Here is a 12,348-nt window from a genome sequence, read left to right as displayed (position 1 = left end):
ATGATCCATACTAACTGCAGGACACTAAAAAGGTACAGATGATGTGTAATTAATTCCAGGACTGGACAGCAAACCACTTAACGTCTTGAAGTACTTATCTCCTTAGATTTTCTTCTACTTACATGTACATATGAAGTGTTTAGTACACGTGCCTTATTCATACGTTTATAAAAACAGGAAACTAATTTCTTGCTTCATTTGAACTACATTTTAAATGGCGGCAGCCATCATTTGCCTAATTCCTACCTTTGATCTTTTTAAACGTTTCCAATTATTAACGATTATTCATAACTGCCATCAGTTTTTTAATTTACTTTTTGAGCACAAAGAACATTATTAGGACCGAGAAGGAATTCAGGGCTTCTCCTTATCCACCAGAGATTTATTGATCATTTATTTGTCCTGGGCGTTGCATTCCGTGGCAGCTGGGGAACACAGGAGGTCCTGACAGGGGAAGAAGAGGAGACAATAAACCGCTCCCTCTCGTGAAAGTAAATCGAGTGGAAGCCGAGAGCTGCTGGGCCCGACGAGCATGTGTATGAAACGGGTGTGACAAGAGAGATCCCTCGCTTTCGAGGGTGAGGCCGGCGTGTAACACGCTCCCCTCACAGCCGCCAGGGCAGCCGGTGCTGTGAGAGCCACGCGGAGCCTCCCAGCCAGGGCCCCCTCTCCCGGGCCCCCGGCGCCGCCGCCCCGCGCGCCCCGCTCCGGAGCCTGGCGGCCCCCAGCGCAGCCTCCACCCGGACCCTTCCCCGGGAGGAGCCCCCGGCCGCGGGCGCCCTCGGGGGTCCTGGGCGAGGCTGCGGGCACGCAGGACCCCGCAAACTTGTTTACGCGTGAACGTGGTGGGAGCCCGGGAAGGGATTTCGTACGGGACTGAGGACGGGGCGGCGCGCAGGTTCCGTCCGTCCTTCCTACGGGTTGTCCTGAAAACACACACTCGGAGGAGCCGGCGCGGCCTCCGCGCCCGACGCTGCGGGACGCTGGGGAGCCGCGGCTGGGCGGCTTCAGCAGGTGGCCCGCGGCAGCAGCCCGGCCCCTCCGTCCCGGATCCACGTCCGGGAGTCCGGGAGTCCCGCGCCCGCACCCACGGACAGGGTTGCCCCGTGTGGAGACAGTCGCGCCCGGCGCCGCGTGGAGCCGCGCCCGGGGCCAGAGTGGCCGCGCCCTCCGCACCGAGCCACCCGGCTCGCCGCCCGCCGCCGAGGGGCGGGGACGGGCTGCGGGGGGGGGGGGCGGGCGCGGCGAAGGAGGGGAGGGGAGGGGGTTCTCGCGCGATCGGGCGAGGTTTCCGGTGTTGTGACTGAAACCCGTCAATATGGCGGCGATCGGCCGCGGCCGCTCTCTGAAGAACCTCCGAATACGAGGTAAGCCCGCGGCAGCGCTCGCTCCCTACCGCCGGGCGCTCAGAGTCTCCCGGGCGCCCACCTGCCTTTAGCCCTGGGTGAGGGGAGCGGGCCGGGGCGGTGGCCGGAGCCGGGAGCAGTCGCCGCCGGTCCCTGAGCGAAGCCTAACTGGGGTCGTGTGTCTTGTCTCGCGCAGGGCGGAATGACAGCGGCGAGGAGAACGTCCCGCTGGACCTGACCCGAGGTAACGCGGGCGCCGCGGGCGCGGGGCCGGGGGCCGCCGGGAAGCGGGGAGTAGGGCGCGGGACGCGGAGCCCGAGCCCTGCCTGCTGGCCCGCGGGGGCCGAGCGGGGCGGCCTCGCCGGACCCATCCCCCTTCCCGTGCCCGCTTCTCTCGCCCCTCTCCTGGCCTCCGGGCTGCTGGTGGCGGGGGGTACGCGGGGCGGAAGGCGGCCGAGCCTGCGATCCCTGGTGTCGCCTGGCTCCCGAGAGGAGCCTTCCCGTCTTCCCACCCGGAGCTCGTGCCGCGAACCCTGGGGGCGGCCCGGGCGAGGGAGGTGGAGGTTGTTATTTAGGTTGCTGGAGGATGTTTGCGGGGAGAGCGACCACATCCTGCCCTCCCGGTCCCCCCCCCCCCCCCCCGCCACCCCGGAGCAGATGCCGGACCTGCTTCTGCCCGGTGCTCGCTGTCGCTGACTGCTTTTTCTCTCTGCCCACCGTCTTGCTGGGGGACCCGCAGCATTGATCACCCGGCGGTGAGATCTAGAGCCAGTGGTTTACTGCTGAGTGTCTGGCTTTACGCTGTTATTTTCCTCCCGCTTCCCCTTCCCGGACCGCTGAGTCTGGCTGGAGTTGGCCAAAGACCGCCCCCTCACTCTGCTGCAGGTTCATTGTTTACCTTCTGCAGTGGAGATGGGTTTGTTTACACCTTCAGCGCACGCAGGGCAAAAGCTGGTTATGTTTTTGAGAATTGAAACCTGGCTACCAGTCTTTCCCCCCTCCTCCACGTCAGTCACGGTATTCGAGTTTATCGACAATAGCTCCCTGAAGAATTAGTAGATCTATACGAGATGCTTTTCCACGATAAACAGCTTTTGGTTTACCAATTCTGATGGTCATATTTCACGGGGGCTGTAAGCTTGGAGTGTAACCGAATTCAGCTGTGTTGAAGCAGTTTCTTTTTTGAGATCCGTGAAACACTTCACGAAGTAAAACAAGTCGTTGAAAACATTGTACATGAGATCATTTTTTTTCCCCTTACGCTCTCAATGTAATCATGTCTGTTGTCCACAGTTAATCACCAGATTCATTGTTGAGGCTCATGTCTGTACCGACAGCATACTACACTCTCAAATTTGTATATTGTGAGGTTATTGGATTGTAAACTGAAAGGCCAGTTTTCATTTGGGTACAAGAGCACATTGTTGTAACTTAATATTTATTCTTTTAGTGCAGGGACTTAGTTTATAGTGAAGTGAATTCTTTTAAAAGGCAGAAGAGTTGGGCTGGGATGTAGCTCAGTGGCAGAGCGCTTGTCTACTAAATATCACCGTCCTGGGTTCAATCCCCAGTACTAAAAAAAGAAAAGCCAAAAAAAAAGATAGTTATAAAAGCGAAGAGTTGCTAAAACACAATATTATAGACTGTACATACTACAAATGGCCACCAGTTAGATCATTCGTACACCAATATGCAATTTTTTTGTGCGTGTGTGACCTTAATTTATATAGTACCTCTGTGGAAAAGCTGTCTTAAGTTTTGTGGTATACTTGCTAACAAAATAAGGCCACTTCCACTTGTTTCAAGTCTATTTTGCTTTTCAGTTCTCTAACAGTTGATTAGCAATTTAAGTACATATGGTATAAGTGGAAATGAAAAGCACATTTAGATAAGTTTGAGCCTAGTTCTACATTGAAAGCCTACTTGGGTATGGGCTAGAAATAATGTATAGGTGCATTTTAAATTGAGTTTGTTAAGCTCCTATGTAGAGTTTCTCTGGTGCCAGTAGCTTATGTACAATTTTGACTTGAAACCTTGGGTTACTCCAGTTTTACTCAGAATCTATATGTTTGCTCTTCAAAATACATTCCCTGTGAAAATAGTAAACACCCATTCCCAGGATTATGTAAGAATGTACCAAAAAATGCTGTAGCTACCTGCTCTGTAAAAAGTGTATATTTCAGTTAGAATAAAATGTACACAACCAAAAAGCAATAAGCAGCTGAGAATGGGAGTGATAGAACTCTATTCCTAAATCATGAGGTAATTAGAATAAAAGAGTAAAATGAATTAAGTAGTGTCATCATATAGTGATACTTTTCAGAGTAACTTATTCTAACAAACATTTATTGTTCAAAAATGGCTTGTTCTAACATGAGGAAAATTCATGAGGAATTAAACTTAATAATTTGAGAACTGTGAAGTAGTCTGTTGCAGCTGAAGGACAGCTGTTTGTGGATTGGATTACAAAGTGTAAAAAGATAAAGCTTGAGTAACCAAGCTTTTTGTTGTTGTTAATGCTGAGGCAATGTTTGGTCTCATAATTGTTTTTCTGTAAGTTTTGAGAAACTCACCATATAGATGTGCAGCAAAGTTCATTATACATAGAAGTTATGTTCAGATAATGCCTAAAGGAGCCATTGATGTGAAGTAAAGAGAGTTAACTATGGGCTGGGAATATGGCCTAGTGGCAAGAGTGCTTGCCTCATATTCATAAAGCCCTGGGTTCGATTCCCCAGCACCACATATATAGAAAACGACCAGGAATGGCGCTGTGGCTCAAGTGGCAGAGTGCTAGCCTTGAGCAAAAAAAAAAAAGCCAGGGACAGTCCTCAGGCCCTGAGTTCAAGGCTCAGGACTGGCAAAAAAAAAGAGAGAGAGAGTTAACTATGAGTCAAATACAATAATCTCAGGTGTAATACTTAATAGTTGGGTCATTTGGGGTAAGTATTTTGACCTTGCTTAACCCCTGTATTTTTTCCCCCTCATACAAATAGAAGATAACATCAGAGTTAGGCAGATGCTAGGCAATTCTTAATGAATGTACTTAGCATAGGGCCCTATATTTTGTGAGTGATATTTAATCTGAGTTGCCTTGTAAAATTAGGATTCTTTAAGCATTAAAAATATTTTGAAGCTGGGGCTAGTGGCTTACACCTACAATCCTAGCTACTTAGGAGGCCTAGATCTGAGGATTGTGATTTGAAATCAGCGTGGGCAGGAAAGTGCATGCGACTATTACCTCCAATTACCCCCCCCCACCCCGCCCCCCAAAAAGCTGGAATTGGAGCCTGACTACTTGGACTCAAGTAGTAGACTGTGCCCTGGCCCTGCGCTCATGCCCCAGAACTGGTATAAATAAATAAATAAATGAGTAATTGCTTTGAATATTATATAGTTTTTAACAAGGGATAATACAATTCAAGATTCTTTTCTTGAGAAGTATCTATTACTTGAATATATCTGAAATAGAATTTTTGAGACAACTGTTACAAATCTTTTTAAAGGACTTTAATCCTACCACTCAGGAAGTTAAGATAGAGGATCCAAGTCAACTTACAATGACTGAGACCCTAAGTTAAAAAAGGTGGGGAGGGAAAGTGCAAAAGTGTAGTTGAAGTACAATATGTTGTGTGTATGTGGGATAGAGCATGATACTTATTTCACGGAACCCTAGGATTTTCTTTCCTGATGCCATAAAACTTGTTACTACTAATAATGATTTTGACTGCTCTTGCAAACTGCTTGAGGCCTAGGAAAAAATGTGAGGTTCTCTGGTTTGTTATAGGCATTGTTGTCATGAACTACTTTTTAGTAGCTCATTGTAGTAGATTTTACAGTCAACTGACTGGTAATTGCTGCTTTTCAGTTTTGTTCAGAAACCTACTTAATTAAATTTGTGTAAGTTCCTAATATGCTATTGATACTATTTATTTATTCATTTATTTTCTTAAATCACTTTAGTAGTTTATTTCTTCCTAGTAGTGACCATAAGAACTTGAAACCTGTCCTAGTGTCCATAGTGATTGCTAAAACATGGGCAAATGTGTTTGCAAACACAATTACTCCAATGTAATTTAAAGTACTACTGAACATTTTTGATTATATAACCTCTTTACTATTAGTAAGAACAAGAAGGTTGGCTTTTGGTTGTTGCTTAATGTAATATCTAGAAGAGTGGGAAGGTAAAGATGATGGGAGGTTGTAAGCTAACTTCTGTTTTTGGATTTCCCCGGGTTGGGAGGTACTCATCTGCTTAATTGCTAACTTCATTTAGATAAAAGAAACAGATTGAGTGCTATGCAGGAGGCTGAATTTTGTGCTGGAGGAATGAAAGTGAAGTTGCTGTTACCTTCAGTTCCTTGGTACTGATATTGAAACTGACAAAAGTTGTAAATTGGGCACAAGTGGCTCACACCTATAATCCTAGCTAATCAGGAGGCTGAGATCGAGTTCGAAGCTAGCCTGGGCTGGAAAGTCCACAAAGACACTCATCTCTAATAAACTACTCAGAAAAAGCCGGAAATGGTACAGTGGCTCAAATGGTAAAGTGCTAGCCTTAAGTGCAAAGAGGCTCAGAGACTGCCCAGGCCCTGAGTTTGAGCCCCAGGACTGGCAAAGAGAGAGGGGAGGAAAGGAGGGAGGGAGGGAGATTTAAGTGTGAATCAATAAATTAAGTAATCCAACTATTTTAAAAGATAGAAGTAGTCCAAGTAGTAGCCAGGAAACAATGATTACTTTTTTTGAAGGATAAATGACTATAATGAGAAGACTCAAAAAAGGGTTGACTTCTCATAAGAATGTTGGTATATGAAGTGGAAAGGACTCTGGGCTTTATAGGAAATGTGTACATCTTTGCAAAGGGAAAGTCATTTGGCAGAGGAGTGGCCTATAAGAGTACTAATATATCCTAAGGACTGGATATCAGTTTCAGATATAGAAATGAGGGCAAATAAATATATATTACAATGTAGAATCAGCTAACTTGCTTTCTTCAAATTCAAAAGTGACTTTGTAAACTATCATTCAGTGCAAGTGCCTGTTTTAAAATTTTTACTTTATTATCCTAAAGTAGTTGTACAAAGGATTTGCCATTTAACAAAGCAGTTTATGATTATAATGTATCTTGATCAATGTCACCCATTTCAGCATTCTTACCCATCCCTTAAAACCCACCCTTTACCTCACTTGTTTAAATTTTGTAGGATTTACATTGAATTCTTGACTGTGTCCTCCTTCCATTCTTTTCATTCCTTTACTCCTCTCTCCTTGACCTGACCTGCCCCTTTCAAGTACTTGTTATTAACTGAAATATGGTAGATTCAAGGGAGAACTCAAATGGTATAAGTTCCTTAGAAATACAAAGTCAAAGTTCAACAACCAGGAAACCGACACTATGCAGGGCACCTTTACTTTCTTTATTGAGAAGGTAGAGGTTGTTTAATGTGAATTGCCTAATTTTCTATCACACTTACCTTCTCTGTGTTGGGAGTCTAACAAAAAAGCATCTTTGTTCCTTTTTGAGAGTAATTTTTTGCTCCTAATACAACTTCCTCTTCAGAGTCTTTGTAGAACTAAGATTTTTTTTCTTTTATTTTTTTCCCCTGCAGTTGTCTCAGTTTTTCACTTTCAGCAAGCCTTTGTTGTATCCTTTACGTAAATGGGTTACTATGGTAGGCATAGGCTAAGAGTGGGAAATATGAAAGATTAGGTGAAAGATTGCGTAACAATTATATTTCTGTAGATTCTGTAGGCAGAATAATTTATCATCACCCCACAACTTTATTTCTTAATCACTATAATTTTGGAAAGCACAGCTCTCTTCCTATAGTGAAAATATTCTTTAAGAGATGCTAATATCCTCTTATAAAAATTCATTGCCATTTAAGTTCTACATGTGCTAATACTATTACCGTATTCGTTTCTTTGTGCCAAGCACTAAAATATATTGTCATAAACTTCAACAACTCTTGGAGGTACTTATCCTTATATTTTACAGTTGAGAATATGAGCTTTGAAATTTTAGATTATGGAGATTTAGGTGTAATCCAGTTAGGGGTCACAGGGCTAGTGTGTGACTCCTATGTATCTAATAGTCACCTTATTCTTGATGTATAAAACTCTACCCAAATAATTTGTAAGCACTTTATAAGTAGTACTAATATCCTCTGTAGTTCAGTGTAGAGGCCATGCTCATCCTAGAGTCCTGTTGCTAACTCCCACAATTTGCCTTTGAAATGTCAATTGAATTCATTCTTCTCATTGTACTGATCCTGTTCATATCCTCATTATCTCATTTGGATAAGTTAGTAAAAATCTTGCTTTTGTTCTCATCTTTTTTCACTCCTGGTGTATGATGGCCAGGATCATTTCCCTGCAATTCAGATCTGATCTTGTCATTCCTTTAAGTTGAAAACTAAATAACACCACCTAAAACAAAAAGTCTCCAAACAGCTTCCCACCCACATATACCCATTACAGGCTCATTTTTACTAACTGAATACAGTCCACATTCTTTAGCTTGGCCTTTTATGATTTATTGCTATATTGTTCTGTATACCTTAGCCATTCACAGTATTTCTGCCTCTGCATAGTTCACTTGTGTAGTAGCACATTCCCTTCATTACACACAGTGCTTCTTCATAAAGGGCATCCGGGATGGTTGCTAGTCTAAAGTACAATCTTCTAGTCATGTTCTTTCCCCTTGGAAACTGTGCCCCTAGTTGTAATAATTACTTTAGTCAAAGAAGACTCTGCTATTTCTTCAACTGTGGCATGTTGTTTCGTATTTACTTGACCTTGCATGTGTGTTACTTCTGTATTTCCTAGAAATGGAATTCCAGTATTCTTTATAGAAATGCAAATGCTTTAAAGACAAAGGCATATGCTGCTCTACAAATCAATTCTTCTTTATTCCTGTGAGAAATTTATTACTTCCTTCTGTACAATTTTATTCCCTTTTAAATAGCAGTTAGCACCGTCTCATTTTAGATATTTTTGTCCAGTTTCTTTACCCTTCATTAAACCTTAAGCTTTGTGAGGTCAGAGGTCCTCTCTTATTCGGATGATGATGAAGGGTATATGTTATGGATAAGAATAACTAAGAAAACGGGCTGGGGATATAGCCTAGTGGCAAGAGTGCCTGCCTCGGATACACGAGGCCCTAGGTTCAATTCCCCAGCACCACATATACAGAAAACGGCCAGAAGCGGCGCTGTGGCTCAAGTGGCAGAGTGCTAGCCTTGAGCGGGAAGAAGCCAGGGACAGTGCTCAGGCCCTGAGTCCAAGGCCCAGGACTGGCCAAAAAAAAAAAAAAAGAATAACTAAGAATGAAGAGGGTAACAAAATTATGACGATTATAATCTCTGAACACAGGAGAGAAGAGTTTTTTAGTCAAAGAAGTGAGAAGCTGTAGCATTGAAGATGGGGTTTGCAGAACTCACTTTTAATGTGAGGATGATTTTGACATGCTATTTAATCTTTCTGGGCTTCAGTTGCCTCACCTCTCAAATGTGTAGTACTTTATATTTCCATCTATGCTGTGGTGATATTGGAAGGTTAAAAAGAAGCATTTATAGCCTTGTTAAGTCACTGTGAGAAATATTCTCATAAACAATAATGAATACATGTAGGAGTGGTGGTATTTCATAGCACTTTAAATGTAAATTACAGTCAACTCTCAATTTCCTTTTAAGTGATCCATCTGCTGTGACTTGCTGTCTCCTCCCCCTCCCAGGTCTCAGGCTACTGAAAATAGGGCTGTGAAAAGCACTGTGGGGTGAGTGAATGGTTTGCATGCCCGTGTATCTGTACCTTTATCACCCATTTAATTACAGTCCACTCTCAGTTACCTGCGCCCAAAAAAGGGTCATATTGGTAGATGAGTTCTAACTGTGCAATATATGTAGTTTAAGATTATGTGTTCCTTCTCCCCCCCCATCCAGCAGATTGATATAACTTTCCTTTTATACTTTATTTGAATTTTTTATTTCTACAAGTTAAAATACTTTTTAGATAATCCACGTACAAATAATTGAGAGTTGACTGTTAAGCATTTTGGGTTGTCCATTGTTTTGTACTGTTGTGCTTTTTTTGTTAGTATGGGAAGGTTAAAGCAATTTATTTCTGTAATGACTATAATTATAAAATTTTGCAGTTGCCAAGTAAGTAAAAGAATTTATGTAAACTAGCTAATTTATATGTCCTAAGTAATAGGGTTGAATGAGAATTTAAACCTAAGTACATTCTTCATATTCCTCTTCCATGTAGACATTGCATGCATTGAGCAGTGTACCTGGTAATGATGGAATTTCTATAGAATATAATGATATAGAGAATATACCAATGCCTTAAACTTACCCTGTTTAAGAATTTAGTCAAATTTAGTAACAAAAATAAAAATAGTTTTGTTAAACCTGGATTAACCTAGAATTTGAAGACTTTGGCTCCTTTAGTTACTTTGCCATTTTTAATTCCCACAAACTAGGATTTGTAGCAGTTTTCTTAATGTTATGTATATGTCATATACATATACAGTTAGTCAGAGGGGATTTCGTTGTTCTATCTTTTCACATGTCTGCACTGTGTTCCAATCTATTTCATCCCCTCTCTCATGCTCTCTGTTCTACAAAGTAGCATTTCCTCACCTGTTTCCTTGTTTTGTTTTCCTAGTTTCAAATAATCTGTTTAGACAACATTTAGCCTGTATCCTCCCTGCCAGCATAATCCCTCCTGCTAGTCCCCACCCAGCCTGAGTCAATCAGTTTATTGATGACTATAATATTATGTTGGTTGGTGTTGTCACTACAAGGCATACTTCTTTTTTCAGGGAGATTATATTGTAAGTTGAGATGCTGTTGAACCCAAGACAGCACAGTACTATTTGAAGTACCTGTCAGTTATCTCTATAAGAGTTAGAAACTAGAGGAACTTAAGAAAAAAAGAAAAAGAAAGGAAGGTAGGTAAAGAGTGACCTAGAGAAAGACTTCCTAGAAACACCACCAGAAGGAAGACCTTTGCATAAAAGGGGTGCATTGCACTTAAATAGGTGGAGCTCTAGACTAGGGTTTGGAAAATCACCACTTACAACATTCCTGGCATATTGTTCACATTTCAAGATAATGTTGAGGAAAAATGTTGAGATTTTTTTCCTTTGTATAAATCTCTACTGTACAAGACTGATTATATTTCAGATTTGTGCTTTCCTGACCTTTGAAAGCAGATTGAGACTGGACTGGGTTGAGAGATTTGAGTCACATTGTGAAGTAATTTTGTACTTGTGACTATGAATATATATGATGGCTTACATTCTAAACCTAACCGTAAATGATTTCTGTTTTGTAGTACACATACCTTTTCTCATTGTTAATTCAGTATTATTAATGGAAAGAAGTATGCATGTTCAAGAGGCTCTGTAAAATTATCATACTTATTTCTAAATATATGCAATCAAAATAGATTATAAATGGGATGATTAGTTTTTTTGTTATTTTCCTCAATACAATTATTTTCTGACCTCAGAATTTAACACATAACTAACAGTGAGAACAAATATTTGAAATTGAAATTATCCAGAAAAAAATACAGAATGTTTTGTTGCTTAAATCCAGACACCATACCCTGTCCTCTAGTAATTTGGGTAAACAGTAATGTCTGGGAATACCATTACTATATTCTGGCAGCAAAATAAGACGTGAATGTCACTTGCAGAGAGTTTAGTAATCTTGCTCTAAATCCAGTGTAATTTCATGTATTTCTCACAATTAATAAAGAGTGAAGAGACACAGCTGTAAACAAAGATTGCCAAATAATTTAGTTGCTAAGAAGGAACAGCTTGCCACATAAAATGTATTTAACTGTTCTAGAGCTGTGTACATTGTAATTTTTCAGTAGTTTTCTACTTGAAATTAGAGGACTACACAGCTACAATATGTTCTGGGATACAAGCATATGTATGGATTTGGAGAAGGTGGGTTTATATGTTTCATGCTTGTTTTTAGCATATTTGGGAGGTATTTTACAAATAATTTTACTAGCCTTCTTGCTCAAAGAGGTAGAGTCCCCAAAAAAGATAACAGTTGTCATCATCATTCAAATCCTATTGATAGGTAGGCTATTTACAGGGTTTGTCATTGTTTTATGTCTGTTAGTAAGACTTTGTCATTGTTTTGTGTGTTACAATAAAACGTTCTTATCAGATTAGCCAAAATTGAATAAAAGTGACTTTTAACAGTTGGTCTTAATTTACTCTTTTAAAACAACTCTTTTTCTTATTTTTATATTTATTAGTAAAGCATATTAGGATTAATCAGATTAAAGATTTATGCAAATGTAGATTTTTATCCTTTCCTCTTGTAAACCAGTCAGTAGTTATTGAATATTATTATTTTTTTATTTTTTATTTTTTTGCCAGTCCTGGGGCTTGGACTCAGGGCCTGAGCACTGTCCCTAGCTTCTTTTTGCTTAAGACTAGCGCTCTGCCACTTGAGCCACAGTGCCACTTCTGGCCGTTTTCTGTATATGTGGTGCTGGGGAATTGAACCCAGAGCTTCATATATAGGAGGCAAGCACTCTTGCCACTAGGCCATATCCCCAGCTCCCTATTGAATATTATTGAAATAGTAGTTAGTGTTGGTTATGTGTTCAACATTGTTTAGTTGCTAAATGTGTAAGACATGGTTTTTGATTATAGAAATAGCAACAACTCTGTTATGTGTTGTGGAGTCTTTTAAGAACATCACTTAATTACTTATGTAATTATAAAGAAAACGAGTTAATGCCTAACTACCTCAAAGGTCATATAGATATCAAGAGAGACATGAAATTCATACAACTTTTCCTGTAAAACCCTTGCACTTAAGCTTTATAGTTTTTCTAGAAACATCAAGAACAATAAGCAGTAAATCTTACCACTGATAGAACAGTGATTTAGAACTGACGTTCTACCACTGGAACCACAGCTCCTCTTCTGGGTTTTTGGTGGCTAATTGGAGATGAGAGTCTC

The 12,348-nt window shown here is 41.4% G+C and overlaps 1 protein-coding gene across 2 annotated transcripts in view; it reads left to right on the top strand.

Moving 5' to 3' along the window:
- Window positions 1-1,259: 1,259 nt before the first annotated feature.
- Rictor (RPTOR independent companion of MTOR complex 2) overlaps window positions 1,260-12,348 on the top strand; it is an 87,031-nt gene continuing 75,942 nt past the window's right edge. For both annotated transcript variants that reach the window (XM_048368513.1, XM_048368512.1), the window contains exons 1-2: window positions 1,260-1,367; window positions 1,543-1,590. In XM_048368513.1, the coding sequence (XP_048224470.1) occupies window positions 1,319-1,367; window positions 1,543-1,590 (97 nt within the window). In that variant the 5' untranslated portion in view covers window positions 1,260-1,318. The remainder of the gene's footprint in view (window positions 1,368-1,542; window positions 1,591-12,348) is intronic.

Source organism: Perognathus longimembris, chromosome 19, assembly GCF_023159225.1.
Source record: "Perognathus longimembris pacificus isolate PPM17 chromosome 19, ASM2315922v1, whole genome shotgun sequence".
Taxonomy (NCBI): Eukaryota; Metazoa; Chordata; class Mammalia; order Rodentia; family Heteromyidae; genus Perognathus; species Perognathus longimembris.
The sequence above is the reverse complement of the archived record's forward strand: the minus strand, read 5'-3'. Positions and strand labels throughout refer to the sequence as shown.